General features: G+C 47.7%; 1 protein-coding gene and 1 long non-coding RNA gene across 7 annotated transcripts in view; one reads left to right on the forward strand and one right to left on the reverse strand.

The window, feature by feature from the left end:
* KCNH1 (potassium voltage-gated channel subfamily H member 1) overlaps positions 1–22698 on the reverse strand; it is a 360906-nt gene that overhangs the window by 89689 nt on the left and 248519 nt on the right. For all 6 annotated transcript variants that reach the window (XM_035722493.1, XM_035722490.1, XM_035722489.1 and 3 more), the window contains exons 8-9: positions 21967–22166; positions 16422–16669 (exon numbers count right to left, since the gene is read on the reverse strand). In XM_035722493.1, the coding sequence (XP_035578386.1) occupies positions 16422–16669; positions 21967–22166 (448 nt within the window). The remainder of the gene's footprint in view (positions 1–16421; positions 16670–21966; positions 22167–22698) is intronic.
* LOC113933243 lies at positions 1393–19364 on the forward strand. Its single transcript, XR_003523300.2, has 3 exons — positions 1393–1848; positions 18781–18922; positions 19232–19364. It is a non-coding gene; the product is annotated as an uncharacterized LOC113933243 (long non-coding RNA).

Below are 22698 nucleotides of genomic sequence, written 5' to 3' on the forward strand. Positions count from 1 at the left end.
GACTTCCCCGGTCAGGGTTACGAATCAGAGGCCAGGAGAAGCCCTACACCCACATTCACCCCTTGTTCCCTAGCATGAAATGATCATTCACTGAAGAACCAAAGTTACCCCAATGCTTTGGCAATCCAACTACTTGAGGCGATCAGCTTACTGATTTATTTATTACCCTGAGGCTCCGGGTGCAGAATGTTAAAACCTAACATTCCAAGTTTCTAAAGTACATTCTACGTGGATGTTCTGAGCTGGGGAAAAGGAAAAAGAACGAAAAGGGGAAGTAAGGAACGGCAGGCTAATTAAAACTCCAAGCAAACATCCCTGTGATAATTAATCCTCCTCCCCTTCCACCCCCCCTTCAATGCAGCTGTCTTTACCACACCTCCTCTGTTGCAGTGGACATAAACAACCCCTCAGGGTACAGACGTGGGACCAAAGAACATTCACAAGACATAGGTGGGAGGTAGGACAGAGGGCTGAGGTGGCACAGGGAGAGAGGGCAGATCTCTGCAAGGAGCACAGGAGAAAACCAAGACCCTGTAGATAATTCAATTTAAGGACAGGCAGAGGCCGCAATACCCACGTGAGGAGGCTTGAAGGGGCGTGGAAGGTGGGAGTGGGGGGCTGGGAGGGGTGATCAGGGCGAATTCTAGAGGTGCTGGAACTGGGTCCCCGGGAGGATCAAACAGCCTACCCAAATGTTAAAAAGTCACAGGGAAGCAATTCTGCTCTGAAACTGACAACCGGAACCCTTCAGAAAAGGCCCTGCTTATTCAAAGACAGGCTCTGAGTGAGTTTGGCAGGCCAGAGGGGTCAGAGCAAAACTGGAATCTCCAGCTGCTTCTCTCCACTATTCCCTATTGTGTGCTCTTATAAGGACCGCTCACAGTGGTAACCTGTATCGGCAAAACGTAATTCTGCAGTATAAATTACTATCTGCTTCTAAAGTCACCAACCATTTCTAGACCCAAACCAATTAGACACAACTCATTCAGTCAGTCGTGCAACTTTTGGCAGGCACTGTTCTAGGGGCTGAGGTATGGCAGGGGGACGACAGACATGATGTAGTGAGAGACAGAGACCCAGGGAATTATGACATTTCAGGGGTGAGTGCCTAATTCTAACATGATAGGACACCCTGCAGGAGGGGTGTCTAGTTCAAGCTCAGAGGGTGAGGGAAGGCTTTCAGGGAGACACAATGTCTGAGCTGAGACCTGAGGGACGAGTTCCAATTAACCAGCATAAAGATATATATAGCACAGAGATGAGTCCAGGGACAGGAAAGAGCAGATGCAAAGGCCCTGAGGCACGGCATAGGGCTCTTCAGCAGGAGGAAAGACAGAAGCCTCTGGATTATCCCATGCTTTGGATTATCTGTTCCTTAACTCACCTGTAGACATGAGTGTTGCCAGTATATTTTGTAATCCTTTGAGGAAAGTACCTGGTCTCCTCATTCAGCTGCAAACTTACCTAAGTGCCTTCCATACTCTATACAGTAAGCGGGCGACACCAACTTGTTGAGTTACTGTTTAAAGACCTGGATTATGATGCTGTTGGGGGCCACACTGGGGGTGCTGAGAGAGGTGCCCGGACACAGGGTGCAGTGAGGGCCAGTCCCCTCAGCCTACCCTACTCTCTAGATTCCTCCTCTCTGGAGCATCAGGAGGTCCTCTGCCCTCAAGCCATTTCAAGACCAGAAGAGCCTTGTCACTCACTTCATCAGGACGGTGAAATGTGACCACAGAGACCCTGGCATCACTGAGAGAGGCTCGGAGGGTCGGCCATTCTGTCTCCTGGCCCTAGGAACAATTCTCCTTATGATACAGAGACTAGCGGCGGGACAGATATTTCCAAGTAAGTTCCGAGTAGACTGCACACCACTGAACTGTACAGTTCAGGAGAATGAGGGTGAAGACAAGGGCAGCTCTCAGGCCTCCTGGTTCATCACATAAGCCAGGCATGTCACATCTGGGTCCCCTCCTTGGTCCTCCAAGACGTGTCTAAGACACAAAGATAATTTGCCAGGTCTCACCGCCCCCCCTCTGGTGCCACCCCCAGCATGCTTTCCAAGCATTTTATCATCCTCCCTCAACTCAAGCCTCAGGGCCAGACAGGTTGGACTGCCCGGCTGGGAGCCTGAGGGGGCCCCTGCCCCCTCTTTTGTTCACTCTGCCCTCCAGTCACACTGTGGCTCTTACAGTCCCTCCAAGTCTGGCTCCCTGCTTCTCTGTGGGCCTCCCCAGCATGACCGCAGACCTCCACCCTGCTCCCTGGTCTAGATAACTCCTGCTCACGCTTCCAAACACGCTCCAGCCTCCTCCCTGGGCCCTTGACCAGAGCAGCTCCCCATTATGTAGGCGCACTATACTCTGGAAACACTCTTCATGCCTGAAGCACTATATCCTAGACCCACAGCAGGCACTCAATGGATACCGGATACAGAGATAAACCAACGGCACTGGGCATCTTTACCAAACCCCTGCCAGTCTCAGTTTACCCAGCTAAGAAAGGTGGATAATAAGACCCACCTCATAGGGCTGTGGTGTGGCTTACATGAAATTAATATGGACAAAGCACTTAGCCCTGGCCTTGGAACACAGTAGGTGCTCAGTAAATTGTAGACACAGTAAAAGAAGAATTCTCTTAACGGCCCTGTGAAGCAAATTCCACAGGGATCATCGGGACCATTTTAAAGAGAGGAAAGTGAGTTCCGGAGAGGTTAAATGATTGCCCAATTACCTTGGTCAGGCACCATGCTAGGTAATGGGAAAAAGGATAAATCAGAGATAGCATTGACCTTAAGGAGCTATGGCTGAGGAATCCACGTGTTCTCCAAAACCGGTTCTTCCCTCTTCTGGTAATGGAGCTGATGACTTGTAACTGGGCACAAAGATGACCAGAATAAAGACTGCACTGGGCCTCGCTGTGGTCATTTGTCCAAGTTCTGGTTAAGGCAAGGGTTGCAGAAGGGATGTGTGCAACTTCTAGGGTCCTGTTCTGCCCTCCCCCTCTCTTCCCTCCCCCCTGGCTGGAACAAGGATGTGAGCTCTCTTGGACCAGGAGGCCAGGGTGACAACCTAGTTAGGACAAAGCAAGAGGCAAGAAGCAAGTGGGGCGCCCAACACCATGAAGTGGACACACCAGCCCTTATACCTAGGCTGCTACATGAGAGAAAAACACGTTTCTGCCTTGTCTAAGCTTCTATTACTTTGGGTTTCTGTTGGAGCAGCTAACTCCGCACCCTAGCCAGTTCCGGAGTCCATGGTCCGGTGGGGCAGTACAATGCGTTCGGCTCTGTGGGGAAGGTATGTCCACACCTGCTCTTTCCCCCTGCTGTAGGGACAGGCGCGGGCTTCCACGCCTCTGAAGGACCGGGCAGTCGCATGACGATGGAGCTCTGGTAGCACTTTCAGAGCAAAGCCTCCAAGGACTTCAGCGAAATACCGTGGTGATACCCACCCACTTCCCAGACCAGTGACTGGGGTGGGGGGGGCAGGATCTGCTGAGGGGGCACGTGTGCCAGGTCAGACACTGGCCAGGGACACTGCCGCAGGTACCCAGCGTGTGTCTTACCCCAAAGATGATGAAGTCCGGGCTTTCCAGCTTAATTTGGAATCCTTAACCCTCCCACATGTGTCTATGGCTGCTTCCCTTAGGTCGTCTGAGACCACGGGGAAGAGCAGATAAGCGAAGCTTTGACACCTGATACATTTTGCCTTCTTTTATCTGTATGAAGCTACAAAGCAACCCCCCCACCCCCCCTTTTTTTTTTGCTCTCATTGAAAAAAAAATAAATGCTGCTGGAAGTCTGTGACCTCTCCTTTATCTGCTACAGCTTAGAGAAGTGAGAAGGTCCATCCAGTACAGACAGACAGAGTGGAGACCTTATCAGTGTGCTTTCCTGTCCAAGCTGTGAAAATACACTACTCAGAATAAGGCCTTACCTTTAAGTGCCAGGTCGCATCTGATCGTGCTGTGGTGTGGGGTGCTGAGCAAACACATTTTATTGGATTTCTTTTACCAACAAAGAAAGCAGGGCCTGGAGATGCCCAGGAGGCCCGGGCTCCAGGCCGAGGTAGGCATGTCACCCCACTTCTCAGAGGGGCATCTCCTTCTAGAGAGGCTTGGTCTCATTTTAGGTTTTGGAGGAGAGCTCAGAGATAGTCAAGAAACATTTGCCTTCTTCCGAAGTTAGTACAAAGGAGAGCGATTGTTACACTCTTCAGCAAACCATCTCTTGTTAGAGAAGGGACACTGGCGTGGGTCCGCCACGTACCTGGTCAATGAAACCCACACAGGAACTGGAATGTCACGTGCCGGCTCTGATGGGAACTGCCCCTGCCCCTCCCTCCTGGACAGCTATCAGACTGGGGGTTCCCAAAGATACGCAATTCAATCCAGTTTAACAATTTGGCCCCACCTATCACGGAGCAGGCAGCGTTCCGGCGGTCAAGGGGGATAGAACATGGAAAAGACATTGTCTCCACGTTCAAGGGGCTTACACGGTGAGGAGACAAACCTACGTGTGTGTAACAGTGAAGTATAAAACAAATAAAAACATAATATCAAGATATGTCGGAGGTTGTCTTGGGCAGGACTATGGGGAATTCACAGAGAAAACTGAGAATGGATCTGGCTTTCTACAGTGAGGCAAGAGAATTGAGACACATGGAAGAGATGGGTAATTTTTCCAAACAGCATGGGGGAAAAGCTGGATGGCTGGAGATGAGGTTCGCTGGTCTGGATTGTTCTCCTTTCTTTTATGGCTCAATTTCTTGATAATGCTATTTACAGCATCTCTACACTCTTACGGTTAAAGGGTGATTTACCCCCATTTCCCCATGTCCCCTTCTGCAAAGGCAGTCCCAGCTGCGTCACACTCGTGGCCTCTCGGTGGCCCTCGTCTGAGTGAGGAGTTTGAAAGGAGAACCCGCACATGCGTAGGCCAGCTCCTTGCTCTCTTCAGGATCTGCCCGTCTGCAGGAAATGTGCTCTCTCCGTCCCTCCAGGCTGTAAGATCTGCCAGGCAGACCCTCACAGGAATAGCTCGTGCTGGTCAGCACCACCAGGGTAGGCCTCATTCTGGGGCTCCGTGTGGGGAAGTCTTCTTGGACACAGAGACAAAGCATATCCTTCAATATTAGCTTAATCAGGAAAAAAAAAAAAAGTGGTATTTTGACTGGTATCTCTCTTACTTATTTCTCTCTTGGTTCAGAACTCTGGAAGATCTTTGCAATTTTTCAAGCACCCTGGAACTAACGGCCACCTCCCCCCCATTTCTCAAGCTACTCTAATCTCACTTCTACTCCCCAGACTCCGCTAACACTGCTCTCACCATAGTCAATAACAGCTCTTTTCCTAATCAATCTAAAAGGTGTTATTTTAGTCCTCAACTTACTCTAGCTCTTTGATTCTAATATATACTTAAGTTTGTCAAGCATTTTTTATCTCTGAAATCAGAATGTGTCTTACAATCACCATCTATCACCATTTAACTGGCAGCATTGTGTCTTAGCGGGCCATAAAATATTGGCGTGTCTTACAATCCGTAGCCTCTCCTATTCGGTGAAATTTGGTTCTGTATCAGTTGAAAATGTTCTTTCCCTCCCTCCCTGTCTTCTGTGATAGCCCTCTCCTCTGCTGGCAGTCCATGTCTGGCCCCTCCACCTGTTCCCTATAAATGGGCATTCCTCGGGGCTCTGCTCTAGACCTTATTGCTTTTTACCCTCCCTTCTCTCTTCGCGTTTTTCTCAGCCTCTCCCCTGGCTTCAGCTGCCACCTGGATCCTGATGGTCCCCATGTTTATGCCTCTAGCCTAGGTCTCTCTTCTGAGTCTAGAATCTCACACTGGACACTTTAACTTAGCTCAGACCCATAAATCCCAAAATGAAACTGGTCTCTGTCAGCCTGCCCACCCTCCAGCCTTCTCTGTCCCGGTGAAAGTTGTCCGAGTCATTCCAGACTCCTCCCTTTTTCCCGTCTCCATATCCAATAAAAGACCAAGCCCTGATCATTTTATCCACCAAGTATCTCATAAATTTGTCTACCTTTCTCCGTTTCCACTGACATTAAGTCAGTTCAAGCTACACTCATCTCTCAACATTGTCCTCGCTGGTCTTCCTGCCTGCTAGCCATTCTTTTCATAGCATCCAGGATGACCTTTCTAAACACAAATATCACTCTTCTGCTTCAAAGTCTTTGAAGATGCTGGGGGCACATGGGTGGCTCAGTCAGTTAAGTGTCCAACTCTTCATTTATGCTCAGGTCATGATCTCAGGGTCATGAGATCGAGCTCCAAGTCAGGCTCCACACTCAGTGGGGAGTCTGCTTGAGATTCTCTCTCTCTCCCTCTGTCCCTCCCCCCATGCATGCACACTCTCTCTCTCTGTCTAGTAAATAAATAAAGATTTAATTTATTTATTTGAGAGAGAGAATAAGATAGAGAGAGAGAGCATGAGAGGGGGGAGGGTGAGAAGGAGAAGCAGACTCCCTGCTGAGCAGGGAGCCCAATGCAGGACTCGATCCCGGGACTCCAGGATCATGACCTGAGCCGAAGGCAGTCGCTTAACCAACTGAGCCACCCAGGTGCCCCGCAAATAAATAAATCTTAAAAAAAAAAAAAATAAAGTCTTTGAAAATGCTGTCCCCTCTGCCTGGAACACTTTCTATTTAATCCCCTATTCCAAACCCCACCACCACTGCTGCATCCAGTGGAATTCAGTTCATCATGCAAATCTCAGCTCAGATACCACCTCTGCCAGGAAGCCTTCCTTGATTTCTCTTGGCCAGGTTGGATTAGATGCCTATCTTATAAGCTTCCTTAGCATCCTGTTCTTACTCCTATTACTCTTGACATGCTATATGATAAAGCTATGTATTTGCTTATCTGTCTCCCTGATAAGACTACTAGCTCTATCCCAGGTGTGTCTGTCTGATTCACCATTGTATCTTCAAGCCCCAGACTACATCTGGCATGTTTATGGACTGAATAAATCAACATATCAATGAAAAGATGGGTCTGAATAGAACACTGAAAGGTGAGCCAGGATAAGAAAGACTTAGAATGTCTCAGGATGGAGGCTTTGAGGAGAGGATTGGTCTCCAGCCCGAGTGCAAGAACCCGGGTGTCCTCAGGGAGCTACCTTGTCAGCTGGGCCCAAGAAGAAATTTGGTGAGCTGTTCAGAAATAGTCCCGTAATTCACTCTGATCCAGCTTAATGGTAAGCTGAAAATTTATAGATGAATTTAAAAAGAAGATGTAAAGATAATGAATGTTAGAAATTACCCTATCATACAAATGCTCTCCTTAAAGGAATTAAAATTTCACCCAAATGTGGGTCACTAGCCTTCCTTATGGAGACTACACTGAGCAGAAGCAAACGACACTGGCATCTCTGTTTGAACGGGGGCTCACTCGGCAATGGTTACATTAAAGCAATGGCTTGGAAACATCCTGACACTCTCCTATTCTTCCCAACTGCAATTAGATAAAATTAAATTAGCCCAGTGTGTCTCTGCTAAGTAAATAGATCACAAACCTCTCACTGAAGGCAGGTGATAATTTCCAAGATCACTAAAGATAAGAATTGCAAGTTGACTTGATTTTCTTTCCCTTCCTGTGCGCACTGCAGAAAATGACTGAAATATACTGAGAAATAGAAAATACTGGCTCGGGGCACCTGGGTGGCTCAGACGGTTGAGCGTCTGCCTTCGGCTCAGGTCATGATCCCAGGGTCCTGGGATCGAGCCCCACATCGGGCTCCTGGCTCAGCAAGGAGCCTGCTTCTCCCTCTCCCTCTGCCTCTCTCCCTGCTCATGCTTTCTCTTCTCTCTCTCTGTATCTCTGTGTCTCAAATGAATAAATAAAATCCTTTAAAAAAAAAAAAAAGAAAAAAGAAAATACTGGCTCTGCAGGCCACCACCTAGAAAATTCTGGCGAACATTTCGGTATGCTTCCCATCTTTCTTCCGCTCGAACATGCGCTTTTATGCAGTTGAGTTTACAGCACATAGAGGTATATACTCTGCTTTTTTCCCTACTTAACACTGTATTTAAAACATTTCAAAGCGTGTCCCAATACAACTTTTTACATCGTCATCATAACAGCTGCCTTGATTTACCATAATTTTTTATTTAACCATTCCCTTCTGTCTGGGCACTAAAGTTAGAAGAATTTCCTTTAGAAAGCTCTATTGACTCTGCTAACTACTGGTGTCTTCAGAGACTGCAAACCAATTTTTTTAATTGCTTAAACAAAAACAGAATTAGGAAGTAGAACCTGGTCCCCACCCCCACCCTGCCTCAATCAAGTACTGCATGCATTACCCGACACAAATGTTTTGCATTTCTGAAGTTCTAGATTATTCATAGGATAGTTTCTCCCTAGGAGTGTGGATTTAATATAATTGCTTCAGTTGATGGAAAAGCTATATGAATATTGATGCTTGGTTGGAGTGTTTAGAGAGACACTTAAACATGGCCTCCTCCCCTTGGGTTGAGCGTGAGCAAGCGACATTATTATATGGTGCCTGGGGCTCATGTTCTCCCAGCAGCTACACCAGGTCCCTGGGGCCCCAGAAGATGGTAGTGCAGGAAGTGGGGGACCTTTCCCTCAGCCCCTGCAGTTCATAAGCATCTCGGGAAGCCACTCTGTGAAGGATTCAGCTCCTCCATCTCTAAAATAATGAGGGTTTTACATGCAGTTGTTGCTCTTTTTAAAATCCTGGTTAGATAGCTACTCTGTCCTCACTGCCTAGCCACCCTCCTTTTCAAGAAGCGTTTGTGGGAGGGGTTGGGTAGTACCCACTAAGTAAATGTCATCTTTTTTTTCTAACTGGACCAGTAAATAACAAAAGAAATGCTGTCAAGACTTCTTTTTGAAAAAAAATGTTATTCTTTCAAATGGTATCCTAAGAACCAAAAGAATATATGGAACAATACTGACTTTCTCAAGATGCACTTTAAATTAAACAAAACTTTTTCCCTAATTTTGAAAGTAGCATATGCTCTTTTAAAGAAGACTTGAAAGACAAATATAAATATGAAAAAGGAAAACAAAAATTTCCTATAGCCTCACAGACTAAAGACATCAACTATGACATGTGGGTAGAGATATTTGTGGGTTTTTATCTACATGTGTTCCCCCCACATAGCTGAGATCATATAGCATTTAAAAATTGTATTTTACTTACTTTACTTATCAGAAGAGTTTCTAATCCCATTTAAAATTCCTCATGAGCATTTTGAATGGCTATACTCCCATTTCTTTTAAAATGCTCTGAAATATTTGGTCATGTTGGAAAATGAATGTGACCCCCTGTGTTCGCTCCACAACCTTTCTTGTTTGTTGGTTTGTTTTTCCTATTTCCTATTCCTTCCTCTGAATCCTAAATCTCTGTCTTGAGCCCTGGCTTCTTCTCCCAGTTCCAGACCCACCTTCCCGAGCACTCCACTTGGATACCCCACTGGTCTTTAAATGCAACAAGTCAAAGCCAAGCTCATCACCTTTCTCTCTCACCGTGTCTTCCTCCTGACTTAGCCTTGTCTGTTCCAGTGGCCTCCATCTCCCAACTCACTGGGATGTCAGAATCAACTCCCTCACCTCCCTCTGGCTACTCCCCACACCCTATTCTATACAACCTTTCAGACTCTCCTTCCAGAATGTCCATCAGCATGTCCCTCCCATCGAAGGTTAGCAAATAAAAATATAAGACACCCTGTTAAATCTGAATTCTAGATAAATGGATACTTTTTTAGCATAAGTATATCCCATTCTGTGTTTGGGAAATACTTACTTAAGCCAAAATTACTCATTAATATGAAATCCAAGTTTAACTGGCTGTTCTGTATTTGATCTGGCAACCCTATTCTGTCTCAGTTTCTACTGCCATATCTTACCACCTCTCATCTCTACTATACGCCAGTCACCCACTGCCTTCCCTTCCTGCTCTGTGTCTAGCTCATTTATCTTTACAAATCGCCACTCTGGTGGTGTCTTGCTTTACCCATCACCTTCAGTGATTTCCCGCTGCCTAGTTCCTCATGCTGACATTTAGAAATGTCCACAGATGAGCCCTGACCTGCTTCTCTGGCCTCATGCCCCCCTGCTGCCCCTCGGGGCTCTCAGCTCTAGCTCAAGCGCATGTCCTGGGGCTACACAACACACTCCCCAGGCCTCAGCTCACACTGTTCTTTCCGTCTAGAATGCCCTTACCTCATTCGTCCAAATCCTGGCTGCACCGTCACAGAGCCACCAGCCTAGGCTAGACCCTCCTCCCCTTGAATACAGATCACAAGATGTTTATTCTACCATTTTGGCAGGTCAAAAATAGTTGAAAATTGGCAGTTGCATATGCTTTAGGCTAATGTAATAAAAGGTGCCCTAGCACGTGCCTTATACTTTCTACAACATCATCTCACCCCATTCTACTGAAAACATCAAGGAGTAACTGCCTAAAGCCATGTTTCTCAAGGTATAGTCCTCTAACCACATGCAACGGAACCACCCAGGGGAGAGGAGGGCTTGTTCACAATGCAAATTCCCAGACTCCATCCTAGAGCTGGGGAGGGACCTGGGAATCTGCATTGTGAACAAGTGTTCCAGCTGTCTTAGGTTCACTAAAGTTGAGAACCACTGGCCACATGGAAAGTCTTCTCATTCTACTCTACTCACCTGGGTCCCTGAATATACCTACACATAATACCACCTCTAATGACTCTATGGACTTGTGCTGCTTTAAGACTCAGCCTACCAAACACTCCTACTGGTCCTTCCAAGCCCAGTCACCTCCTGCCTCCTCCATGAGTATGTCCTTGTTCACTCCAGGAAGTCTAGTGAAAGAAGTACCTGTGTTACTTATCGTCACTAACCATGCATTTGTCTCCCCAAATGGAAAAGAACATTCATCCAAGACAAGGATTTTCTCTAAACCACCCACCCTTGCAGAGATTAACATCCTGTTATGCTGGAATAGTTGCTAAGTAAATAAATGCCACATTAATATCCAACCAAGGTCAATGGACACAAAGAAACTAACTAAGCAAAGATGAGAGTGTCTTCCAAATTAGGAACCATGAGAAGGGGGTGCTCATTACAAAAAGAAAGATTTCACCTGTGAACAAGCATTTACAACTTCACATGTACAGGTAAGGAGAAGCTACACATAAATCCTAGTTCAATAGTGACAGGACCTCAAATCCTAAGTTAAGTCAGAATGTGTGATGGGCCAGGGCCTGCCTGTCAATCTTCCCATGGCTGTTTCCTTTCTTGGGGCAGGCTCTGGCCCACCCACAAGTCAAGAAGAGTTTCCACTAGTTGAGAGCCATGCTTAGATCTGTTCCAAAAGGACACTGCAAACTCAGTAGAATAAATTCTTCATCTTCCATCCCCCTCCGGCCCTGTCCACGTGCTGCCAGAAACTATTCCCTCCCCTCCCCTCCCTCAGCCTGGAGCTTCTCCCTCCCCTAATATCTCTGGGCTCCAGCTCATCCCCACATCTCCCTTCTACCACCATACGTAGGCTTTCATCATTTCTAGTCCGAGTCTCCTAGCTAGCCTCTATGCCTCTGTATTTGTGGGACCCAAATTTTCACGTCACTCATGTTTGAAACTCTCTCTGAGCTCCTCATCCCCACAAGGTAAAGTCCAGACCCTTATTCTGGACTATGGGGCCCTTCAGAGCACAGTCTCTCCCTGCCTTTCGGCTCAATTCAATTAAACTCAATTCAATTCAGTTCAATTCTGCAAATGGCCCCTGGTGCCTTCCATATGCTGGGCCAAGCTGAAGATAGGAAATCAAAGAATCTCAGCTCCCAGGAGGGACAGATGAGTAAAAGTGCAACTGATACAGCAGGATGGGCTTAGGAGAAACGCAGGAGACTCTGAGATTTTGTCATTTAGTGGGGGCACTCCTGCAGGGAGTTCTCACAGATCCAGAGGTATGGGCAAGTCTCCAGCTCCGGGCCCAGGGTTCTTTCCACCCCTCAGTGCAGTCTGGCAAAAAAGACTCTGCCTTGCCCAAGAGGATGAAAAAAACACAAGAAAACAAAACAAAAAGGAAGGACACAAGATGGATCCACGGTTAAAATACAAATAAGTATTAAAATGCAAAAACCCACAGAAGTTGCTACAGGGACACTAAATCACAGGGAAGCAAGATAATCTAAACACTGCATTTGTGAGGTGGAAATGCAGGAAGATGGACCACACTCAAGCGGAACCTTGAGGAAACTCCGTGACTCCTCTACTTCGGTCAAGTGTCACAGAATCAAGATAAGAACGTACTTGCAGGTATGTGGGCATCTCCACCGTGAATGATTTTGAAGAGAATTCGAAAGGAGATTGGGAAGGTGTCCTCTCATACGTAAGGCAAAGAACATCAGAGGAAAAGGAGATCATAAGAGATGATCCAGGCGTAGTTTCTGTCCTCAGGGGACAGCAAGGCTTGCAGTCCAAGAGAGGTATTGTTGACGTTGGAGGAACCCCATTTTTATTTTTATTTATTTTTTTATTATGTTATGTTAATCACCATACATTACATCATTAGTTTTTGATGTAGTGTTCCATGATTCATTGTTTGCATATAACACCCAGTGCTCCATTCAGTATGTGCTCTCTTTAATACCCATCACCAGGCTGCAAGCTTTGCGTCAGTCAAGAAAGCAATTTAGTGAGTCATGATGTCAATTTCTTTTTAAATGAAAGAGAATGGAATCTAATAGAAAACACCAGGTTGCATCTCATGCAGCAAGAGTAAGCACTAGGCTTGACATATAACTGTGTGTGCACATGTGTTTATTCATTCACGAGACAATATACCATTTCCTATGGTGAGTTGAGTCAAGAAAGTTTGACAAACACTCTCCTAGAAAACTTTTTTAGAAAGTGTTCTATTTTTAACACTTACTAAACACCCTCAGTTATGAATACAGACTCTTTTCCCCTTTCTTGTGCTAAAATTAAACAGAATATTAGAACTGGGAGGAAGAAACAAATTAGCAGAATGTAAATGAGTGAACTGATAACAAGACAGTAGAGACAACCGAATGCGACAGATGAGCTCTGGGCTTTATTCTAAAGCCTCCCACTTTGTGATAACTAAGGATTCCCTGGCTATTTATTTTTTTCCTCATTGGAGCACTATATACAGTACTGTACCTGCTCAAAAATTACTTGTCCAATGACCCTCTAGAAGGGGTAACACTTCATCAACCAGTGCGACTGTTGCCTTTTTCACCACATCAGTCTCCTGCACTTGTAGAAGCTTCTGGAAGGGGAGGGGCTAATCTGTGGTCCACTGATAATCCCAATTCTATGACGGCGCCTGGTAAGTAGGAGGTGGTCAATAAATTTTGGTTGGCTTGAACTGAAATGCATCAAAAGGCAATAGAGATCTAGTTCTAACAGCCGTTTGTCACCTGAACCCCCTTTGCACGAACAACTGGATTTCAGGGATATTGAGCAAAAGATATTCTATTTAGGAAGAAGCAGTAACAACAAAACTCTGAACTTAAGTTTCCAGGGAGCAAATAGCTGGGAATCTTATGCTTCTTGGCCCAGAGGTCAAGTTAGGTCAAAGGACTTGTCTCACATCCTTTTATAGAATAAGAGCGTCTTGAAATGTTACAGGCTTCTTAGGATGTCATGCTTGGACCTACTTTTTGGACCTAATCTGGCTCCTGGGGACACTCCTGCTTTTTCTAGTCGGGACAGCTTGAGGGCAACAACTGCCCCGAATCTGAAGCTGCTGAGTGATTCCCGAGGTCCCGTCCGCACTGCTAACTGAAGCGGGCAGGATGCGCAGAGGACCTGAGACAGAGGGCGGCATTTGGAGAAGCAGTCAACTGACTAAGTAAATCAATGGTGGCTCAAGCCCTGGTCGGCTTCCCTGCAAGAAGCCCGGGCTGAGAAGAGATGAGACCTCGCTGGGAAGCCGTCATTTGCCTTCCTCAAGCCCTCTGCAGCTCTGTCCTTTCCCCAGGCTTCACTGTCCAACCCCAACTCCTAACACACAGCTGTGTGAGGTGGCTCATCAAGGACACCCTGTGTCTGCGTATGTGTGGGGGATGGTGCGCGTCACCAGCAGAGATTCCTTGGAGAGGCATTTTGGTAAGTTATCAATTAGGGGGATGGGCTGGGACGCGTGGGTGGCTCACTCAGCTAAACATCTGCTTTCAGCTCAGGTAGTGATCCCAGGGTCCTGGGATCGAGTCCCACATCGGGCTCCCTGCTCAACTGGGAGTCTGCTTCTCCCTCTGCCTGCCGCTCCCCCTGCTTATGCTCTCTCTCTCTCTCTGACAAATAAATAAATAAAATCTTTAAAGGGGGGGAGGGGAGATAGGTGAAAGATGCCCTTAACCAAAGGATCAATTCAAAGCCCCAACTCAAAGAAGAGCTCACTAGTCACTAGTTTTTCTTCTTAGCCAGGTAGATATCCCAATAGCGATTACCAATGGAAAGTCCTCTTTATCAAGGACACCGATGAGGATTAAAGGAAGGGATAAATGGCCTCTGCACTGCCATACTAAAGCAATGGCTGTTCCCTTCATGTGTGCTGTTCCTACACATAGTCAAATCTCAGCTCCCTGCGGATGAGGACAGCTAAGAACAGATTAACCCTGTCTGCAGAGTTCAATGGAGAGCAGGAATCCACACCTTTATTTAGCAAAGCACAGTTTCAGCCTCCACCCCACACCCAGTCTCGATCCCAAGCTCCCTCTGACCATCAGCCAGCTCATGCTGAAGGAATATAAATCATCCTTGGGTTAACCCGAGCAGAATGTGATCAAGAGGGCAAGCTGGCTTGGGGCCAGGGGAACAAAAGGAAGGCTGCATATCATGTACTCCAAAGTCAAGCAGGGTGTGTGTGTGTGTGTGTGTGTGTGTGTGTGTGTGTGTGTGTGTGTGTGTGTGTGTACTATGTATGTTTGGCTACTTAATTTGAATCTCACTTCTAACTTCCATATAATGTAACCTCTCCCTGTGCCTCAGTTTCTTAAGAAATCATATGTAAAGATAGGTATGTAAAGTGCCTGGCAATTTAATGGGCCTGCAAACTACATAAACTATCATTAGGATTGCGGTATTGCAAAATGGATCAGAGTAGAGGTTTTGGACTCAGAGGGACTCCAGGATGCTGGCTCCGTGGAGCTCATGCATTGTGAGGCCTTGGGCAAGTTCCTAGCCTCTTTGAGCTTTCACTGTCTCATCTGCAAAATGGGGATAATAAAATCACTATTTATTTATTTTATTCATTTACTGTAACGCTTAAATGAGAATATGTATGTAAAATGCCTGGCACTGACTAGATGACCAAAATGATGGCTGGTACTTGATGGCTGGTCCCTTCGGAGAGCTAGACACGGCCCCAGTCGTGAGCTGTTCTGTAGCTTCCTCAGGCAATCAGATGACTCTCTCAAGGCCGCTGATGCTCAAAATGCTAGAGTACCAACATGTCCCCCCATGACCCCACTCCTCCCCCCATATCCCCTAGTTCAATGTCTGGCACACGGGCTTCCTTGTTATCCAAGTGAGGAAATCCTGCAACCCTCATCCACTCTTCCCTCTCCCCAGCCCCCAGCCCCAGCAAATCCACCATTTGTTGATTCGACTTCTTAAGTGAGTCAACTCCATTTGCTTCTCTCCATCTGCCCACCACAGTGTCAGTTCAGGGCACCATCCACCTGCCCCTGGAGAGCATGTCTCCAACCTCCTCTCCTACCCCAGCCATCCCCCTGTAGTCACTACCCAAGCAGTAACTACAGTCATCTTTCTAAAGTTCAAATCCGACTGAGCCTCTTTCCTGCTTTAAACCCCTCACTGGTTCCCTGAAGTAAAGTCCAAGTCCCTTAACGTGGCTCCCAGAGCCTGCCATGATCTGCCCAGCACGTAGCTCCCGCCCAGGCCTCGTCTCTGCCCGTGGCCCTTCTTGTTGTATTGCTCCGGCCATGCCAAGGGGACACACTGCAGTTCTACAGATGCATCATGCTCTCTCTCTGCAGGGATTTTGCTCGTGTTTTTCCCTCTGCGAGGACACACCCTTGTCCCTTCACGTCTCTCTCGTCTGTAGGTTTCAGCTTAGGTATCATTTCTTCCAGGAAGCCTTCCAGACACTTGAATACGGAGTTAGATACTTCTTCCACGGTATGCAAGTGTCTGCTTATTTGCTCCTCTCCCCAGCAGCCTGGGAGCCCGCTGAGGACAAAACCCATTTTTGTCATTGAAATGCCCCAAGTGCCTAAGACAGCAACTGGCCCAACAGAAGCACTCAAATATTTGTGTGTTGGATAGAGGCGAGCAACTGGCCTTGCCCTGAGGAGCACTCTCTCCCTGGCTGGGAGGCCGCAGTGGTCCTGAGCTGCTCCGTACCCCAGCCAACCCTGGGCCCCAGAGGTGTATGCCCAGCAAAGGTAACACACCTACCTAGGAAATAGCCACCACCTCATCATCCTGGATCACCTCCAGGGAGCCAGAGACCACAAAGCACAGGCTGTCGACACTCTCTCCTGCGTGGTAGATGAGGTCCCCCGGGGCGCAGTGCACAGTCTGAAACTCCATGGCCAGGGCCCGCAGGCAGCCGTCACTGGCCAACCGGAAAGCTGGGTGTTCCTTGAACACCTTGCGGTTCAGGTGCACACAGATGTCAGCTCTCATGTCCTTGGGGCAGATCTGCAGAACCTGGCCGGGCACAGGAAGAAACAGCGTCAGGGTCCTCATTATGCTCCCCAGCCCGTGGCCCCTGACGACCCCAGGGGTGGACGTCACCCCACCAGGCTAGACTGCACTCTTCAAGGCATGGGTAGACAGGACAGCCACAGTGCCTGTCCTAGTGCGGCTTACCCTCTTGTGGGACAGTAAGCAGCGAGCACAGAAATCTGTGGTAAATGCTCAGAAGAAGGGCCAGAAAGTCGGGGCTAGGAGTACGTGGGACTCTTTACACTGATAGTTGGGGAAGGCTTGTCTGAGGAGGTGACATGTAAGCTGACACCTGAAAATGTGTCAGAGAACATTCCAGCAGCGAGGCCAAAGCCGTGAGGGGACCTGAGCAAAAACCAACGTGAAAGAGAGTCACGGGATAGGAGATGAAGTTTCAGGAGAATGCCAAGTACACACGCACGTAGAGACCTTAGGTTATGAAAAGCCTTTTATTTTATTCTGAGTGTGATGGGGACACACTGGAGGGTCGTGAGCAGGGAGGAACAAGACTCGGCTATCTTTGAAGAGGATCACCACAGCTAGAGAGTTGAGTTCGGGGGCCCTGACTATAAGGTGGCAAGGACGGAGCCAAAGAATTGGGTTAGGTCACTCCTGCAGGCAGCTCAGTGAGCAGTGAGGGGACCCGAACTGGAACGCAGTGAGGAAAGGTCCGATTCAGGATGTATTTTGAAGGTGGAGCTCACACTGTTGATGGTCTGAATATGTGTGTGGCTTAAAGAGGGTGACAAAGTAACATTTAGTGAGCACTTACTCTGTGCCAGGCATTGCTAAGTGCTTTAAAGTCGTTCATTCATTTCATATTTACTTACTGAGCACTTATGATACACCAGGAATCATTCTAGGCTCTGAAGATGTAGCCGTGAACAATACAGTCAAAAACCCTTGCCCTTGTGTAACTTACCATCTCGTGGGAGGAGACAAATCATAAGCAAAATAAGTGAAGTTTAGCAATGATTTTACATTATTGTTATGTGCACTGAATAGCTAATTCAATCCTCACATAACCCCCTGATGTAAGTGCTAGTCTGCTACCATCTTACCGATAAGGGAACTGGGAGGCATAGGGAAGATAAATAACTTCCCCAAAGTTGCACAGCCAGAAAATGGCAGAGCTGGGCTCTCAAACTAGGTAGTCTGAGTCAGAGCCAGAGTTTCGATACTAACCATTTCCTACATTATGTGGCTGCCCAAAACAAAGGTACTTGTAATTCCACTCTTAGCATCTAGAAACTCAGGGCACAGTGAGAACTGTAAGAGGTCACGTGGGTCTTATCTTTCGAGAAAGGAAAATTTCTTAGTCTTTTCTAGGGGGAGAAATAGTTCCCTGGATTAAATTTTTACAAGAAACCATTGCATGGCCCCTCCCATAGCAAGCATTAAGTAATACAGTAGGACACCTCCAAGTAGAATTTTCCAGAGAAATTAGGAGTGTTCTTAAAATAATCCTTTGTCCCATCCTACCCTAGCAAGCAAAGGTGGGGGCATAAAATCAAACATGTTCAATGAAGACATTTCCTTGGGGTGCTGGTAACCCCTGCACCCTTGCTTCTCTGCCTCCACGCAGGCCATCTGCCTCTGCGCCTGGAGTTCACCTTGGAATCTGGAAGTTTCTCAGGCTCCTTCAAAACTCTGCGCAAGTCTCACCTTGCCTGTGACCATGTTGCTCCTACCCCACCCTCACAGGTACCCTTGGGCTCTGCATGGATGCGAGTCCATGGACAGAAGAGGTCCAACAGTCGAAATCCCAGGTCCTTCCCCTCCAAGTGGCCTAACCACTCTACACTTGAGTTTTCCCTATAAAATGCACACTGCTCACACTGGCTCGGGAGGATTACGTGAAATGACATGTACTGGTACATTTCCCCAGGGACAGTGCAGGACCCGGGAAAGGGGCTCCATACACACTGGTCCCCATGCTCTGTGTGCCTCTTCCTGCTCGTTCTGGGGTGGTGGGATGCTGAAGAAGTAAGCAGTATCTCTTCGAGAGGGGACGGAGCACTGACCGAGGCACAGGAGAATTCAGACAGCCAAAGCTTAGACTGAGCACTTGCTGAGTGTTTCCCTCCTTCCAGCTCAATGAAAAACAAGACTCCTGTAGAAATGCAGATTGAATTTGGATCCTCTTCTCCCCAAGCAGAACACCAGGGAGTGGAGAACACTTGCATGTCGTGTCAGAACAGTACCCAGCAGTTCAAAAAAACATTTGTTCTCCAGGTAAGTTCACCTTTCAATATTTGGTTTCCCCTGGGCTGGGCTTTGCTGGAAAAGGCTGCTAGTGAACGAGGCCTTGGCATGGAGACAATGTTTTACTCATTGGCCCTGTTCCTGGATCCACTGGAAAGCACATGTGAGGAGGAGAGGGAAGCTGGGGGTCAAACAACCCGGTCTGCCATGGCCATCAGGCATCTCCATCATTCTCCTATTGGCTCCACACTGGGCAGCTTAGGGGGTCCTGAGTCCTTCTCTCTGAGCTGAATGCTTCTCAGCTGCAGACCCCTTCCTGGGCACCTTCCCTTCTGTTAGGTCCTGAGGAGAGACCTGCTGGTTCTTGAGGACCTCAAAGGCCACAGGGAAATGTCACCATGGAGGCTCATGGAAACTCCCCAGGCCGGACAGAACAGACACATGGTTGAGAGAATAAAGACAGGCAGACCCGGATTCAATTCCTGACTTAAATGTTTACTATTCCTGCGAACTTGAAGCCATACTTAGCTTCCTTTCCCAAGTCTTCAGTTTTGAACGTGAGTACAGAATTCTTCTGAGGATTCCATGAACCGATATGTGGAAAGTGCTGGAGCAATGCCTGGCACACACAAGTGCTCACTGCATGTGAGCTTTCACTTCTGATGTTGTTAGCACCGCGGAGCAGTGGGTCAGGCTGAGGGAGGCTCTAAAGTCCAGAAGGCCATAGATGAAGGGGCCTAGGAGGTTGGCCTTAGTACTAAAAGGCATCTAGTGTCCATGTGTCACAGACATGGAAACTGAGGCTCAGAGGAACAGGCGACATGCTCATAGTCACCAGCTAATTGCCGGTCAAACGAGAGGAGCCCGGCACCGCCTCTCCCTCCCCCAGACACACACCCCTAGGCTCCTGTGGTCATCCCTGACCATTCTGACCCAGGATGGAGGGGACCTGGGACCTGGGGACTGGCCCCCTCCCCAGCAGCTGTCTTCCCCAAACCTCTGCCAGAAAGAGCAACCACCCAGGCCAGGCTGGGCCCTGCAGTGAATTGCCACAGTATTCCCTCTTCCACCAAGGCCAGTACCTGGGGCAAATCCCAAAGCCTCTCAGGAGAGTGAGGCAGCAGGGAGGGGCAGGGCGGGCAAACGCTGCCGGGGCTGTCTCCCATGGGCAGCCACCCAGCCCAGCCCTGCAGTGGGGTGGGGAAGGGCTTCTTTCCAGACAACCAGATTTACAAAGCTACCCTGGCTCCTGGGAAAATCTCCAGGGCTGAGAGATCAAAGTTGCTTTCTGATCCAGCGGTGGCCAGGCACCCACAGAACCTGCATGCCTCGCTGAATGAAGCAAAAGCACCAGACACAGTTATTGGCGAAGCCAGGGACTCAGACCCAGCCAACTGATGCCCTGCCCGGGTGAGAAATGAGGGCAACTCCATCTGGACTCATCTTCTCATCTTTCTTCCCTCCAGTACATGTTTTAAATTAAAAAAAAAAAAAAGTAATAGTAGGAAAAGCACAAGCTTCCAAGTCAGACAAAACCAAATTCAAATCCTGACTTTGCCATTCTTAATTCGATGACCACAGGCAGTTAACAAAACACACTGGGCCTCTGTGTCCTCGTCTCTTGGGTCGAAATAACAGCGGCTCCCTCCCAGAGTTGCTGTAGAGCATCCCTGAAGCATGAATGCGGGGCCAGCACACAGAGAGCGCGATAAATACCTGTTCCTAACGCGCATTCAAGGCATGGTAGCTGGGGCTACGGTGGCGAGCTTAGTATGTTACTGTTGTGATTATGGCCGATCTTCAACAAAACGGAATTATCGTACCTTTTAAGTGGGAATCAATTAAATTGAGTTCAAGTTTTCCTTTTAAACTGTCAACTCTCAACTAACTATTCTAATGGAGGAAGAGTACGAGCAAGGACAGCTGATCCAAAGTCAGCTGAATTTGGCTTTGAATGTGTTATATTTCTGCAACAGCATTATCTTTCTGTTTTTCTTATTCTGACAATGAAAGGAATCAGAATTCCCCAAGTACTTAAGAGATTGGCAGTAAAAGGAGAAGTGGGGTGGAAAACACTGAGAAGCAGAGAAAAACAAACCCAGGAAAACATGTTTGCTTATAGAAAATATACACAGGAGATAATTGAGAAGTGAATAGGAAGTCCACTGTATCTTTTCTCTGTTCTCCCAGCCCCCAAAGTTTCTTCACTTTATTGAAATTCATCTAGAATAATGCAACTCTTAGAGAACAATAGGGATTTATGGCTGTTTCCATTCTACAGATGGGAAAACTGATACCTTAGCCTTAGAGAGATGTCTAACTGATGTTTTCCTCAAGCCAATGAGGAGTAAGCCACAAGCCCTTGAACAGTATTCACCAGATTTGTCTGATGGAAAGGATCACTGGGGCACTTGTTAAAAATGCAGTTTTTTTCCTCACACCTCCCCCTCCTCTAAATCCAGATTCCATACATCTGGGATAGAGGCTGGGAATCTGTGTTTAATGACCACGAATCCTGGGAATCTTATCAGAGCTGAGACTACAGTGAGGCAACAGCCTTGGGCTAAAAACTTAGTAATCAAGACAAATTATAGTTTAATACAGTATTTTTAAAAATCAAAATTCATGCAAAAAAAAATCCCCAATGAACAAAATATCGAAAATTTGAAGAAAAACAGAACCAGCGGCAATGCTGTACCATCTCAGAGCCTGAGGCCAAAGGAAAATCAGCCATGACGATGACCTCCCCCCGGGATGGCCCTGAGCCTTGACATCACACAAGTCTGGGAAATTCCGCTCCAGACAGTTAGACTTGCAATGCTTCTCTTCTCCAGGAGACACAGACTGTCTTTCCAGTTTCTTAAATAATGGCTCTTAATCTCTTAATTCCTGGTCCTTGAGCCAAGCCGATCTGGAAGCCACCAAAACCTCTGGAGGTAGGATGTGGGAACCCCAAACTTCCCAAATGAATTCTGATGCACAGCCAGGTTTGAGAACCCCTGCCCTAGGAGTGCCTCAGGTCTCCCTGGGAAAGCCGACACACAGGACTCACCTGAGTTTATCGCCCTCCTTACCTTCTCAGTGTCAATGCCTCTGGACATGGACCAGGTGGACACGATATAATCCATGACTCGCTCACTCAAGCCCTTTGGCACCTGGTAGAGTTTCAGGAAGTCCCGAACGCTGTTGAGCATCTCATGGTACCGGTTGGTGTTGGCATACATCTGCTGGAAAATGGTCGTCACGTTCCCAAAGATGGTGGCATACAGAAGCGCTGAGGAGGAGAAGAGACAACACATGAGTGGGCCTTCAGCCAGGGCCCAAGAATGCCCAACTGGCCCAGAGCAGGCCAGTGGCCAGAGCTGCCCTCTCCAGGACAGATTGTCCTGACCTCTTCAGAAGAACCTCACCCAGCAGCCTCTGGGAGTGGACCCAATTAAAGAGGCACCTGACAGCAGGCCACTAGGACAAACAGGTGGTAGGCAGGGCTAGGGTGAACAGGAACTGGCATGACTGGGGCCAGAGCTAAGGGGCATAGAACAGTGGCCGGGGGGTGGGGGTGGGGGGCAGAGAGACACGAGCAGTGAGACTGCTTTATACTTCTTGCCACAAAAAGTGTGAGCCATACCTGAGGCCACCAGTCAAATGTGTTATTCTGTATCAGCCCAGTTCCCAACCTATCAGCAAGTAATCTTTTTCAAGCCCTGCTAACGTGCCAAGAACTACACTACCTGCCGAGGACAGGATGGTGTAGGAAACACTCAGTCTTGGCTCTCCTACAGCACACAGTGTAGTGGAAGGACAGA

This window comes from Zalophus californianus, chromosome 10, assembly GCF_009762305.2.
Source record: "Zalophus californianus isolate mZalCal1 chromosome 10, mZalCal1.pri.v2, whole genome shotgun sequence".
Lineage (NCBI taxonomy): Eukaryota > Metazoa > Chordata > Mammalia > Carnivora > Otariidae > Zalophus > Zalophus californianus.